The 16,105-nt window shown below is 36.5% G+C and overlaps 1 protein-coding gene across 1 annotated transcript; it reads left to right on the top strand.

Moving 5' to 3' along the window:
* Nucleotides 1-53: 53 nt before the first annotated feature.
* LOC139688267 (DNA polymerase delta subunit 3-like) lies at nucleotides 54-15,830 on the top strand. The gene is made up of 7 exons (XM_071585739.1): nucleotides 54-119; nucleotides 205-260; nucleotides 2,299-2,574; nucleotides 2,704-3,004; nucleotides 4,009-4,426; nucleotides 5,911-6,102; nucleotides 13,827-15,830. Exons 1-7 carry the CDS (start codon nucleotides 54-56, stop codon nucleotides 14,144-14,146), a joined length of 1,629 nt encoding a protein of 542 aa, XP_071441840.1. The 3' UTR covers nucleotides 14,147-15,830.
* Nucleotides 15,831-16,105: the final 275 nt, after the last annotated feature.

The raw sequence follows: 16,105 nt of genomic DNA, 5'->3' as shown, positions 1-16,105 counted from the left end.
CAATCGATAGAACTCGTTCACCTTCGTTCATTTGTCGACTCACGCGGGAAAAGATGGGGACTTGCCCTGAAAATATTCTTGATGAGCTAGAGAGTTATGTTGTTTCCTGTGAGAACACCGTAAGTGCTGAACGCTAGAATAATTAATATCTGGCATTGGTTTGGAAATGCAATTAAAATTATGCGTCTGATTTTTTTTGGCCAGGTGACGTACAAATGGGTTAGCCAGAAGTGGAACGTTCACGTTAATACAGCTAAACAGTTGAGTAGAATATCACTATTTTAAATTTAGTTTTCAACGGTTGTTATTTGTTGCCGAGCGCTTTATGTAAATTAATGATTATTAAATATTTCAACCAATCACCAATGGTGGATATCGGAGAGAATCTTCACAAAGACTTGATAACTTAATCATTCTTTGTTGCATTGTATTAAATGCAAAGAAAATCTGTGTAGTGATTAATTGCATATAATCTAATGACATATTCAGTAATCGTATCTACTCAATACTTAAAGCTACATACAATACAAAATACATTTGGTATTTATTGTGAATCATTGTAACTTTTTCTACTTGAGATCAAAGCTTTCTCAAAGCCTTATGTTATTTTAATTTGCACCTACGGAATTTCCTAATGGAAATGTTTGGTGTGGCGCATTGTGTCACATGGTGACTATTCAGATATTTGTGTATTAACAATAGATTTCCGAGCTGTGCCCCAAATTAGGAATATTACTCATCATTATAAAATCTATATTGTTAATAATGTGTGTTATAGAGAATAATAAACAGCAAATTTCTGTTAAAGATTATTTAAAAATCAATGAGGAAATGCTAAGGAGTTTCTGACATCAATTTCTAGAAGTACAATCATCATCCATTGAATTGATTACAAATCAACAAACTGATAATTTAATTTTCCGGTAAATGGTGTTGGAAAACCAATCAATTTCTTTGAGAAAAGATATTGTTTTATTATATTATAGATTTTAATAGTCTCGCTCATATCACTTGCACTTTTTAGCGTATACGTGGAGGACATGGTGAAAGAGGCATGGGAAAACTGGATGCAGGGATGAAAGCCTGTGGAAAATCCGTAAAATCAGGTTTGCTGATGGTCAGCTTAAGTTCAGTGTCACTCTAGGGGTTAGGGCTGGAGCATTGGGAAGTCCCTGCAATGCAAATTGGCTGATAACAAATGTAAGAACAACAAAGGTTATGCAGTTTTCCAGAAAGAAAAAGGATAAGCTAAACGTTAAAATAGAAAGGGAAAAACTGGAGCAGGTGGAACATTTAACATATCTCGTTTGTGTTTAGGGCCCGAGTGATAGGGACAAGGTAAATATTGCATTAGGCATAGGAGCTTTCACAAGGAGGAGGGAATTGATGACAGGGATGCTGAGTAAGGATGTTAAGAAAAGCCTCGTTCAAACTTTGATTTGGAGCATGGTTTTGTATGGTGTTGAAACATTGTCATTAAAGTAGGATAATAGGCATAGATTGGAAGCCTTTGAAGTGTGGGTGTGAAGAAAGATGGGAAAGGTGAAGTGGACTGAAGGAAAACAAACGATGAAGTTGGCATAGTAAGGGAGGGGAGAGGATAGTCGGGAGAAGAGAAAAGGAGGCAGGAAAGATGGATTGGGCATTTTGGTTGGTGATGGGACGTTGAAGACTGATAAGAGGGGAGAACATGGGCAAATGAGGATGGGGAAGGAATAAAGTGGGCATGTGGGATGGAGTGAAGGCAGGAAAGAAGTATGCGGAATTGAACAGGGGCATACTGTATTTCCCAGTTTGAGTTAGTATTTTTTTTAGGAGAGGCAGGTAAATGTATTTTTTTACAATTTTTTAGGCTCCGGTCATCCAAAACCTACCCTAACTGGTTGAATACCAATGAAAACAAAATTAAATGTGTATTTATTTATGGGTGGAAGGAGGGCTTTATGTAAGATACTCCCCATGCTTTCGTATATACCTTTAAGGTAATTTTCCTTAAAAACTTCTTTCAAACTAATATTGTTAGCGGTATAGGTACTGTAACAATGAGCATTATTCTAATATGATCTAATAAAGTAGGCACAGAGTCTTACAATTTACATTCCTTAGTAAGAAATATTTAATTTAAATCATTTTAAAATGTCACTCTTTGTATCATATTGGTTGACTTGGAATCACTCGTGTATTATTTTGAAATATCTTTTTATTGTAATTTATTAACTCATTAGTGCTGAAGTAGAGAAACATGCACATTATAAATTTCACCTGTCAAATGTACTAAATAATTTTTTTCTGTCTCAGGTTATTGTATTCCTTCCTTGACAAAGAAAAGTCAAAAGAAAACCCTTTGAATTTTGAAGTTATATATTTCTTGTCTGGACCTGTCAAAAACGCTGATGAAGGAAAATCATATCAAGTGTGTTTGGTGAAAGAAAAAGATGTTGGGAAAGTGAAATCACAACTCCAGAAAGTTGTTTCTGAACATGTGTATAGCATTCAAAAGTCATCCTTGAAAGATTTAAATGTTCTGTACATTGTTGACAAAGCAAATGGAGATGAAATCCTTCAAGGGAAGAGGTAATATCACACTTCCATTCATATTGCACCAACTTGGCATTGTTTTTTTTTCTTATTTTAAGTCTTACATCAGTAGATGTTTTGTTGCTGAAAGGTACCTTGAATTGAGATGTTGTAACTTAATTTTAGTGGCAGAAGTTCCGTGAAATGTGAGGATGCTGTACCCCGTGCTGCTGATTTTCTTGCTCCAGCAGCATCAGCAAGAGGCAATGTTAAAGATAATGCTCTTTTGGATAAAAATAGTCTGAAACCGTCAACAGATTCATCTACATGTAAGGTTGATAATCAGAAAGGTGGTAAAGTGAATGGAGAGGCATCACTTACTATTGGAAAAGGAAAAAAGGATGGCCCTAAAGGAATTGCTGGAATGTTTGCTGCTGCCCAGGGTGGAAAGGCATTAAGTAAGAAGTCTGAAACTGAGAATGAAAATGTAAGTTTGACTGCATTTGGCAAGGAATTAGCTCTTGCATCTTAGGTGTTACATTGTCTGAATAACTGAAGCTGAAGACGTTATAGCTTTTTCACTAACAAACCTCTTATAACAGTAATTGCATGATTGGTTTTGGTGACACCACATGAGATCTATGGGATATTTTTGTTTTGGTTATAATAATTTTACCGAATACTAACTTGAAAGAGTTGCAAATATGCTTTCATGAAAAATTATTTGTTTTGTCCAATTTATGTGGTCAGTCGGTACCAGAAGAGTGAGAAAATGGTATTCTTCTTTCTATTCATTGTATTTCGTGTGACATACTTACCTTGTGTGCCTTCTTTCAACATAGCTTCTTAACGGTACACTATGTGTATGAAATATGTGTGAGAAAAATTTTTCAAGTAAAGGTACTCTTTCTGCTGTAAAGCTATGAGGCATATATATTTTTGTAGACTCGGTCTAAGCATTCCTCTGGTTCTCGAATATGCCATATTTTTGTCCTAAGATAGCATACTAGAATTCATTTGGATTGTGGCTTGTTTATCTCTCTAATATTAATGGCATGTTTTATGAAAAATATTAATTTTGCTCGCGATGTAAAATTAAGTCACAACAATAATTCTGAATCTCTATTTCTCATTTACCTCTAGCTGAAATTTATGTTCTAATAAAACCTTGATTTTTCCTATGAGTTGTGTAGTGTGATTAAAATTAGTCATAAATTTGATTATGAAATTGGAGCACAATCAATCAAAGCAAGATTTACCTTTTGCTCTCACTCTAATGGTGAAAAAAATGATGTGAATATAGTCTAAATATTTATTACTTTTAATTCCTCATATTTTTTCCACGAAGAAATTGATTATGATAACAACATGAATTCATGCATTGTTCATTTGTTTTTTAATAAATTCCTTTCTTATAGCAATTTTTATTTGTCCCATTTCCATTGCATGCCTGAATTTTCTGTCGTTTATTTAGAATTTATTTCATTAAAGGGGAATCCAAAGAGCAGTGAAATCAAGAAGCCTTCAGGGAAAAAGGTAAATGGAATTGCCTCATTATTTGCCAAGCAGGCTGAGCGACCTCCAGCACCAAAGCCGAAAAAGAAAGAGCCTAAAAAGGTTGAAGAGCCCAAGAAGGTGATTGTAGTCGAAGATGAAGATCCGTTTGCCAGTGAAGATGAAGATGTAAGGAAGGGCTTGTTGACAAAGGAAGTGACGAGTGAAGAGGAAAGAAGTGAGTCCCCTGTGAAGACCAAAGTTAAAGCAAAGGCTGCAAAGACAAAAGCCACAAGGGAGAGGAAAAAGAAGAGAGCCAAGCATTCAGATGGAGAAGAGGAGTCTCCACTAGCGATCAAGAAGCGGCGGAGAATAAAGATGATGTCATCCAGTGAAGGCAGTAGTGAGGATGAAGGTAAGTTTTCTTCTATAATTCAATAGCTCAGCTATATGGGTGAATAAGTAGTAGTATTTAGGGAAGGCGACGGACATCTGAGGTCATTTGCGTCATTGGGGATGGACAGGAAAGAATGAAGTGTGGAGAGAAACCCGGCGTTGGCATTAGCCTACTCTTTACGAAATGCGCCAAGGGGTCCGCAGCTTAACGTCCCATCCGATGGACGGCGTACTCACTCAAAGTGCCCTCCACAAAGCACCTCAAGTAGGGATCGAGATACATCTGAAAAATGTTCAACACCGCCGGGATTTGAACCCAGGCCCTCTGGGTGGGAAGCCATGGGTGAATAATACTAGGTTTTAATCATTGCTAGTCATGTAACAATGTTTTATTTTACAAGTGCTACTTATCATGGCGACTTCCAACATGTAAGGTAACACATTTGCAGCCGAAATAAACAAGCTGATCATTTGCGTTTAATTTTCTAGTGTATTTTATTTTTGTAAGCATATTCGTGTTAAGTGGAATAAAAACCCTATTTTATAATTGGTGGGTCGCGGTAGTCCAGGGGTAGAGCATTGGATTACTGACCAGAGGGCCCGGGTTCGATTCCTACGTGAGCCTCTTTGTGCAACATCTGCTCCACCGAAGCTGTGTGATGTTTTGGGTCACAGATGATTCTGGGAAACCTTGGCCGGTACGGAAAGGAACTGTCCCCCCTACCCTGATGTTTGAATTTCATATACCGGCAGGCTTAGTGCTGGTTGAACTCTACCATCACCTACCAAACCGACCACTGGGTTGATAACTGTGTTTATGGTTTTTTATAATTGAGGGGCAGGAGAAAATATGAATTTCTATCTATGGTGTGCATGCATCTTCACGCTATTTTCATGTTGAGGTTGCCTCTGACAAGAAAAGTTTGGTATTTGTTATTTTGTTATGATAAGAATTTCAGTTACAATGGAAATTGTGTGTGCATACCTTTTGAAAAATTTGTTAAGTTTTGTATTGGTTCATAATTTTTCAAGAAAATCAAATATAACCTACATACATATTTGTACAAAATGACATATCATAAAACTGTTGACTGTCACTTTTGAATATTTCTGTTAATATTGATATCCATCAAATAGCATGTTGTATGAGAGCAGAAATAACCACGAAAAAGATTTCATGTTTGCTCAATCATCAGAATACTCCAAATTACAACATCTAACTGTAAATCATTTTCATTATTTTTTGTAATTTGGCATCTACAGGCACCTGTATTGTGAGGATTTCATGATTCATTGTCATTTAATTTTACCCAAAAATTTACCAAAATTAGGTAGATTAGTAGACCTCTTTGCTATAAATAAAAGATATGTGACAAAATATTAGGGTTAACTGTTGAACAAGGGCTGCTCATTCAAGTAGTTTTTGATGTTTTAAAAGTAGTAATTATTAGTCTTCTGTCAATGAAGATCATTTCAATTTTCTATAAAATACTTTTCATGCAGAAATGGAAGTAGGAGAGCCTGAGTCACCAATTCCATCAACTGTAAAGAAGTCTATGAAAGAGGCAGTGAGTGATGATGAGGACATAATACCTGCCACACCCCAGGAATCCCAGGGTGGTCCTGCAGCAAAGAAGAGGATGAGAAAGCGAGTTCTTGTCAATAGAACATTTTCAGATGATCAGGGATTCATAGGTTAGTGCAATGAAAATGAGTTTGGATGTTCATTGGGCTCCATTGCAAGACCAATCATTACTTATTATCAAACAAAAGGATTTTTAATATTATTGTCTACCTCTTGGCAATTGTGTGCCATTATTCTGGTAAACCGCCCTTTGAAAGTACTTTGTTGATGGTCTCTTGTGTTGATAACTTAAAGAAGCACCCTTTGTTTTTTAATTCTAAAAATTTTCCCTATTCATTTTGCAATGGAGTAGGCAAAACAAAGTAGGTACCATAATGCCTAATTGTGCTGTGTTTCTGACCTCAATCATATGAAGTCAAGGAATTATTTGGTCTAATCTGGAGAGGTAAGGTATTATAATTGGAATTTGCTGTCCATTCTAATCATAAAAATGATAACTTGGTTAGTTTCATTGAAATTACTGTAAAATGGTGACAGGATGGATCCTAGATCTCCATGCAATTCCATGGAAGTTCATTAAGTTTTGAGTATACACTGTGCTTTGCTTTAAGTAATTGAAAACCTTAGTTTATTCATATTCTGATTTTTTTCCCCTGTGTCACAAGTGCTACATGTTAAATTGTAATGAAAATTTATAAGTCGGTGATTTTGTTTAATGCATTTTGCATTGTTCCAATCTCATTTGAACTGTATTAATTGGTATTATTCATGAACCAAATCTATTTAGAGCATTCATCTGGAGGTGTCTTGAAGACCATTGTGTGGACATGGTGTGGTTGAAATTTTCCATATGCTTCCCTGGGTTGCCACTCAGAAATATTGGAATAATCAATTTCTTCAAAAGTTCATTGGAAAATGAAGGAAGGGGTCGACTTTTTTGAAAAATTCAGAAATTAGATTTGTAAATTAGGAATGTCATATGAGAATAAGGGATTCCCAATGAGGACAACATTTATTTTAAGAGAGTTAATAATTTTCTACAGACTTAAGTCTGTGGAAAATTACAAACACTTTTATTATGGATATCAAACAATTCCACGTAGTAAAGCATGAAATTGTGAAGTATAGACCTTCCTTTTCTTTGCGAAGCCAGTTTGTGTTTGGTAGAGACAGTTACAGATTTACATCCCTTGTCATAAACTAAAATTATAGCTGCACTAATTTTGTTGATACCAGTGGAATGCAAAGGGATGATAGATATTCCATAAATTAAATACTCAATCAGATTCCTAGCACTCTGGAGAAAAACTTGGAATAGGTTGTGTGCGTAGCAAAAATCAGGGCTATCAGGAACTGGAATCCATTAAATGATGAGCCACCCCACTTACCGGTCATGAATTTTTCATACCCTCCACATTGGTAAATAATGAAATCTTACATAGGGTGAAGCAGGCAGAGCTCTACCTTTTGAAATCGACAACCTTATAATATATGCCAAATTGGTCATGGTATTTGGCGAGTGTCATGATCTTCATTCTTGGAGATAAATTCTAAGATTTGGTCAACGTAGGTGATGCAAGGAGACATGATAGTCCAGGGGGTAGAGCGGTGGACTACTAACACACCTGTGAGCACCCTCAGGATCACCCAAATTGTGTCATTCTTTGGGTACCAGATCTTCCTGGGAAACCATAGGTGGCACAGGGAAAGGAACTAGCCTCTCCTACCCACATGTGTAAATTTCACATACCATTGGCCTTAGTACTTAGATCTACCCTCACTTATCAAACTGTCATTCAGGTTAATAACTATGGTGGTGGATTAGTGATGCATATTTTGTGGCCAAAATTTGTTAATATCTCTTTTAATGTTGAATGTTTGCAGATTTTTCAACATGTACAGAGTCACTTGAAATATGCCTGAAAAATTATGGCAAACGTTGCTACAAATGTGATAGGCCAATAATAGTACAAGCATCTAAGCTTAGGTGTAGCGATGGCTATACTAGCATTAGAAGCAACTTGGACCATTGAGATGTTTACTGCTAGTTAGAAATATCTATGGATACAACAATTTGAACAATAATTGAAAACAGTTTTTCAATAGAAAGGAAGATGTTAGGTGAACAACAGCAAATATAATTTTCTATGAATTCAATAATGTGAAACCTTATTGAAAGTAATGGCTATAACAAGGATTTCATAGCTAGTCATTATTGAGAATTTTTCCAAAACAAGATTTTTTATCCTTGATTGAAGGTTTTAATATCGATCTTTGATTTTATTCAATATTATTTTTGGGATTCTGTTTATTGAGCATATGTGCATAACTCAACATTCTTAATCCTTAGGCTTCCGTGCCGTCTATCTGATGAATCCATGCTGATTTCCGGGAATTACCGTCGCATAGTTTAGTTGGTTGACAACTGTTTCGCCCCCAGTCCTGGAAGCGTCTTCAGGTCGAAGTGATGTGCGTTGCGTTTTGGCCGCTATATATAGGAGACGCTGGCTGGCCGGGAGCTCTCTGATTGGCTCTTTCTTGACGGCGAGTGGGAATCACCCTTTTCCAAGTGGAGGTCAGGGTGTAGCCGTCTTCACGGTTGAAATTGTATGGATTTTTTATTATTTCCACCGCTTCTCTGATGAGTCACGGAAAATATCGCCTTTCTCTAGCCAGCACTTTAGTCTGGTCAAACTTTATAGAGTGTCCAGGTTCCGACCACGCATGTTCGGCAATTGCCGAAAGTCGGAACTGTTTCTTATCTGTGGCTCTTTGGTACTCCTTGGTCCTGCATCTGATGGACCTCCCTGTTTGACCGATATATGACTTCCCTCACGTGCACTTTATCTCATATACACCTTCGTGCATGAGATCGGGGAGTTACCTCGTTTCTGCGCTGGGGAAAAATGGATACCCAGAACACATGGTCCGAAAAAGGACCGTCATAAAGGAAATGGAGTTGACGAAAGAGGGGATTCGGGCCAAGGAACAGAGCGAGGAGAAACCTGAAAAAGAAAAACCAGCGGCATATGCTACCATCCCCTATGTCGCCGGAACGGCTGAGAAGATAAGCAAGCTACTACGGAAGCATAACATAACCACTAGGTTCTCCACAGCCAGAAAAATCAGCGACATAATATCTAAGCCAAAGGACCAAATCCCCGATCGTCTCAGCGTCATCTATATATAGCGTCTCTTATATATAGCGGCCAAAACGCAACGCACATCACTTCAACCTGAAGACGCCTCCAGGACTGGGGGCGAAACAGTTGTCAACCAACTAAACTACGCGACGGTAATTCCCGGAAATCAGCATGGATTCAACTCAACATTCTGTTTAACTAACTGAGAATGTCAGCTCCTGCTGATGACATTCTCAGTTGGTAGGATGAAACATTGAATTCTGCAAATGTACTCTGTGTGTAATTGCATTAGGACAATTGAAAACTCAGAATTTCTTTAAATATTGAGTTCTGCATAATTAAACAAGGTAATGTTTGATAATCCCTAGCGCTGTACTAGGAGGAGCAATCATCATTGCTCCTGGTAGAGTCATCTATGCCAGATTGGCCAAAGGTAGGCACCAGAGGTAGTCCATGCAGCGTCTGTTCCTCGGTGGAGTGGCTACAAAGGTATCTAAACCTAATGGGGCAGCCATTTGAGTTATGGCATCATGTTAGATACACTTGTAAGGAAGTGAACAAAAAACAACCCCATGAAATGATAATGTAATGAAATTTGAGTATGAGACTGGGCAACTATGGGATTAGGGCCGCTGAGCCATATATCATGCCCAGCAGTAGTAGGAGCAAGGCTCTGTGGTCATCATCTTACAATTTGACAAAATCCTTCCCAGGAATAATCGACTGAAGTAGCACAGAAGGCATGAAAGAGATCCAAACCAGTAAGAATAGGGAGTTGGAATATTAGGGTGAGATTGAGGACAGGGAAATTAGAAAATATGAAGTGGGAGAAGCAATATAGATATTTTAGATCAGAGTGGAAGGATAGCAGAAATTACTGCAGTGATAGAGTAATATACAGTGGAGAGGATGAGAGCCGGCGAGGGGTAGCCATAATATTTAGTAAAAAGGTAGGAAGAAGTGTAGTCAACATAGGAGTAAGCAATGGATAGAATATTACAAGTAGAAGTAAAATCGGAACCAATGATCTTGGTCATCGTTCAGCTCTACATGCCACCATGCAATATTTATTTAATGTTTTTTTTGGAATGAGATTGAGAATACAAATATATAGTCTCTTCTTCTACCTAACCCCTAAATATTAAACATAAATAGAAGACTATTACTAACATCCATGCTTTAGATGGAGGAAAAACCCACCTAGTTGGGAATCGAACCCACGACCTCTGGATTGGCAGGTGAGAATTTTACCCCGCCGCCACTGGGTCTGGCAAGCAAGCAATCATAGGGACGAAGAAGTCTGCAGGTTATACTATCAGTTAGAGGACATAATTATGGGTGTTCCAGGAAGGAAGCATTTGGTTGTGATGGGATATTTGAACCTAGTGTTGGGTGAAGGAAAAGATGATAGTAAGGTAGAAAACTACAATTCAGGTACAAGGAATGACTGCTGGGAGAAAGCTGTAGAGTTCTGTAGGAGATGGGGTTTGATCATCAGCAGCACTTGGTTTAGGCACCACTAAAGGCTTAGATATAAATGGAAAATGCCAGGGGATTCTGGAAGGTATCAATTAAACTAAACATGAATGCATGTATGTATTTTGGTTAGCCATGGATTGAGGAACTGCGTAATCAAGTCACACAGTTTCCAGGGAGTGGTTGCGGAGTCCGATCACATCAAGTAATTATGAAGTGTAGCATCCGATTCAAGAAGATAAAATGGGGAATATGGTTTAGGAAATGAAATGTAGAAGCACTAACCGGAACGACATGGAAGGAGTATGCTGTAATGAAAATAATGAGTGAAGAAAGGAGAACTGGGAACTATATAAGAAAAATGGGGCCATATCAAAAAAGGGATATCAAAAGCTGTAAATGAAACAAAAGGATAAGGACATGGAAATTATGAATCACAGATTATATGATAAGATAAATAGATGAGAGGAGGAATTGGAAGAATGCAAGTACGGAATTAGGTAGAAGGAAATATAAAGAGTTAAACAATAAACTGAAGTGTGAAACAAACAGCAAAAGAAGAATGGTGGAAAATGCGAAGATTATGGAAAATTTACAAAGAAAGGGTAAAAATGATGTGCTTTAGAGGAGGGTGAGGGCACTCTAAGAAAGTAAGATGAGAAAATCCATGTTAGCAATCAAAGATGAGTCAGGAAAATGATTAGTGGAACAAGGAAAGATTCATGAGAGATAAAAGGAATGTGTGGAGAAATTATAAGGTAAAAACATTTGGCCTGCCAGCTTAGGCCTAGAAAGAGAGTGTGGCATAGATGAGGATAGCTTATGTCCATTATGACAGTTTTCAATAAAGAGGAAAGCTAAGTTATATATTAAAATAGGAGTTTATAAATTAGAGCAGGTGGAACAGTTTACATGCCTCAGAAGTGTTTTGGACCAATATGTTCAAAATAATGGGGCACAGGATGAAGAATTGCTTTTAGCAAAGATGCTTTAACAATGAGGAGAGAATCGATGACGGGGAAGTTGTGTATGTATGTTAAAAAAAGGTTTATTAAAACTTTGATGTGGAGTATGGTTTGGTGTACAGTGGAAACATGGTCGTTGAAGCAAGAATAGGGGCATTTGAAATGTGGGTCTTATTGTAGTGTAGGCTCTTGGGTTGTGTTTTGTTAGGAGAGACAATGAAATGGGTTGTGATACCATTGCATAGGCTGTTTCCATCAAAACCTGTATTAACTGGTAGAATAATACACGTGGGTACCCAAAAATGGAATTATATTTTTTAAAGCTATGCATTTTATTTTTTTACAAAACAACCTTATCACCTTCAAAATTGTTCTCTCCATAACACTTCATACATTAGTCCAATAGATTCCATTCCTGGAAAATTTTTTCAAGCATCTGTTTTGATGATGAACAGCTCCTGCCTGGTTTTTTTCGTTAGTGCTTCCACGTCATTGTCTCTCGTCATTCAAGGAAACAAAAAGAAACAGAGCACAGAGCAAGATCAGTTAAGTTAGGGGTATGGGGCAAGGGAGTCATGCTGTTTTTGGTTAAAAAACTGGCGTACTGAAATTACTGCATGAGTCAGTACATTGTCATGGTAGTAAAACTATGGCTGAGGCAACAATGAAGTTTTCCACTAGCTTGACTGTTGTTTGGTTTCGGGGTCATAACCATAGCACCCTGATTTGTCACTAATGGAAAATAATATACCTTGGAAAAAAATCTGGGTTGGTTTGGAGATGGTCTTTCAATGCAAGGCAAGTTTCAATTCGATTCTTTTTTTGCTGTTCAGTCAGTACCCAAGGCACAAATTTTGCAGTGACCCTTTTCATCTGCAAATCTTCCAACTAAATTCGCTTAACCAAGCTCTACGTTATTCGAGATAATTTACAAATATCTTCAACAGTCTGTCGTCGGTCTTCAAGCACGATTGCGTGAACTTTTTCAACATTTTAGTCAATTCTAGAAGTTGACGAACGTCCTGAACGAAATATGTCATCAAGTGATTTTTCAGCTTCTTTGAAACAAGAACACCATTGGTACACATGAGTTTTTCCCATAACACAATCCTTGCAAACTGTTTTTTACATCACAGTGGCATTTTTCCCAAGCAGGAAGCAAAATTTCACACCTGCACACTGTTTCACTTGAATCCATCATGATGAAAAGCGAAGAGCAAGTGAAACTGCTTTCACAAAACAAAATGGTTTGACTGAACATAACCTTCCCAGATGACAATGCTTGTACAGAACGATTTACACTATGCTCACCTTGCAAAAGAAATGTGTTATGCATAAGTTCCACCAATGGCAGCACTATTCCGGTTATTTTCGGGTACCTCTTGTAATAATAGTATAATTGCATTTTATCACAATATCACTAAGGAAAGTCGTGTGAATAACAAAAAATTAATTTTATATTAGTATCATCAAAATAGATAATGAATGACTGAGAAAAAAGTCTACCCTTGAAAGCAGTATAATATAAATTTAAGGTGTAACATCTGAGAATAGGGACAGTCAGTTTAACTATAATGGGTCACTTAAGATACAATGTTTCTGCTTAGTGACTGCTATGATTAATCTTCAAATCAAATTGGTTCCGTGGTGCCAGCTTAGTTGCCATGGAGTTGGTCCATGAACATGTATTTATGAATGACATTTTTTTAAATGAATACTCATCAGTATTATAAGTGTTCCAGTATTACCTTTAAATTGGAAGCTACATTATGGTTCCATTCACAAATAGTAATGATGAAGTGGTAAAATAAGTTTTGGCTGACTGCATCTGCTGGGTAGATAAAGCCACAAGTGTTGGTCATCTATTGCCTTTTAACATTAAATCATCTCTAACATAACATCATGCATTATACCATTTTAGGTGCATGTTTTTTCTGAAATAACAGTTTAAAAATTTACCCTATTTTAACATGCTAGGTCATTGTGGGAATTCATAGTGTATCTCCTAAAACCTAAAATCAATGCTCTTGCCATGCATGATTCAACTTAATTAATAATCCATTTGAAGGATTTTGTTTACTTATGATGTTTTTGGCTTAAATCTCCTCTTTGTTGAGATCTTTGTCAAGCAAAAATCTGGCCTCCATAAATTGCTGGCATATGCTACATCAATTGTAGGTGTCACTTAATTTCCACATTTGTTCTATAACTTTGATTTCTAATTACATTGTCAATTTTATCATATTTCAGTGACCAAGAAGGAGTATATTTTTGAGAGTTGTACGGATGACTCGAGCCAGAGTGGTGATGAAGCAAAGTCATCAAAAGAGAAAGTCATCCCCAATGGTAAATTAAACCATACGGATAAAGATAATAGTGAAGCAACCAGTAAAAAGAGTGAGGGTTCTGACATGGACAAAGATGACTTGAACTCACCAGTTGAGGAAAAAAAGGACAGTAAGGGAAGGAAGAGTAAGGACACTGCCAAAGGGAAGAAACCTGCGGGCAAGAAGATATCGCCACCAACTGGCCGCCAAGGTGTTCTCACTAGTTTTTTCAAGCGCAGCTAGTGCAGTATATTCATATTCCATATGCCTCATGTGAATACATTTTCCACTCATGTTTTTTTGGAGCCTTTCTTTTCAAGACATTAGTGACTTAAGAATTTTTACATCGTTTGTCATAGTGAAAGGTTTTATTCTGATTGATACTTATTTTATATTTTGCATAGATATTTAATTTGTCCAGATGTTTCTTGACCTTTTGGTTGCATTAGAAAGCAGTTTATGTTTTGTGTATTTGTCAGAGTGGCATGCGTAAATTATATGGGTATTATATTTTTATATGTAAAATAATGACTATCCCTAGTTAACTTGATTTTTTGAAGGAACATAAGTTTTTATCCTGTAGCACAAAGGTGTTCATCATTAGTTCACACATTTGGCTCCTTAAGAAATATTTTGTGTAAAAGTTAATGGGAGCTAAGTGTGATGATTGAGAATGACTGTCTTCATGAAAGTTTAGTATTATGATAATCCTGAAAGGAAAACTCAGGAATGGTTATAGAAAAACAGTCTTTACCTGGTTAAGACGGTTGCTGACCCGAGAAATCTTGAAAGTGATTAAGTCTGTAAATATTTTGGAGTTAGACACTTCATGAGTCCGTATTTAAAGAAACCTGCCACTCAGCTACCAAGGCATAAGCAGTATCTACCTAAGTTGCTCTCATTGTATTACAGGACATGACAGTTTTGATATTAATTCGACCCTGTTTTCCCTTTATTTCTATTTATATTTTACAACAACTTGCCGCCAAGAATATAAATTGTGGATGTTCAACTCAGTGTAATATGGAAATATTGACAAAGGAATGTGCATTTTTCGTTTTTGCCATAGTGCAAAGCATGAGAATCAAAGCATTGTGCACTATTCCCCATTATACCTTTCTAGTTATAGGTTTCGTAGTTGAAATTTTGAGTGTACAGATATGGTGAGATATTTTGTTAGAAATTTGTGAAGAATATTTCACTAATTGTGGTATGAGACTTATTAAGTATATATAATGACATATAAATTCAACTAAACCTCCATTTTTATTGGTTATTTTAAATTATCTTCCCAATGCCTTAGTATTTTTTATCCATTTCATTTCAGTGTAAAGGAGAATAAATTTTGTTTTGTTTCTGTAATTTATTCATGTAATTTTTATTATCTTTCCCCAACTCATTATTTTCTTTGCAACTCTGGACTTCAACTCTGACTTTGCGTGAATTTAAGGCCCTTCAAGTTGACAATGTATTGCTTTGTGGCCCTTTTTGTTAATATTTTCGGATCTAGGCATGGCGACTGGTCTTTCGTCAACTTGAAGTGACAAAGAGCATCAGTGAAAGATAAATCAAGTTTGCCATGGCTCTGTGAGGATCCATGTGGTGATTGGCAGTTGACAGTAGTCAATTGGGAAGAAAATGCAGCTATATATGTAGTTTGATCACCAGACTATGTATTGCCATGTTAAAAAACAATGGTGTTGATTCATGCTTTTCAACTTTTTTCTAGTTCATCAAACTCTATTTTGAGGTGCTTAGCTCTATCCATAAACACTGACTCTACAGTTAGGTATACAGCATGTATATGCTTAAAATTTAAATGACACTCATTTGTTAACAACTTGAATTTTAGTGGTAGATGTGAAGTTTTATGATTGAAATGGGTATGGATATAAGATATCCTCAGCTTGAGAGAAAAGCATAACATTAAAAACATTGGTTAATGTTATTGTTTAGGAAATTCATTAAAAAATCAAAATAGGTTTAGCAGTGCTGAATCCATTTGTATTTTATCCAATATTATTTCGCATGGACTGTTAACCTAGAAAAAAAAAGTTCTGTGTTTTAAGGGTGGAATGTTTTAAAGAGATAATAATATTGCAGAAATGTGATGCCTTCATGATGCATAAACACGTGTATGCTGTACAGTAAAACTTAATGGCTGTTTATATCTTTAGGAAAGTTTTGAAATGATATGTTCGT

The sequence above is a fragment of the Hetaerina americana genome, unplaced genomic scaffold, assembly GCF_022747635.1.
Source record: "Hetaerina americana unplaced genomic scaffold, ioHetAmer1.1.p SCAF_2, whole genome shotgun sequence".
In the NCBI taxonomy this organism is placed as follows: Eukaryota; Metazoa; Arthropoda; class Insecta; order Odonata; family Calopterygidae; genus Hetaerina; species Hetaerina americana.
Note: the sequence above shows the minus strand (reverse complement) of the source record. Positions and strands in the feature narration are given on the sequence as shown.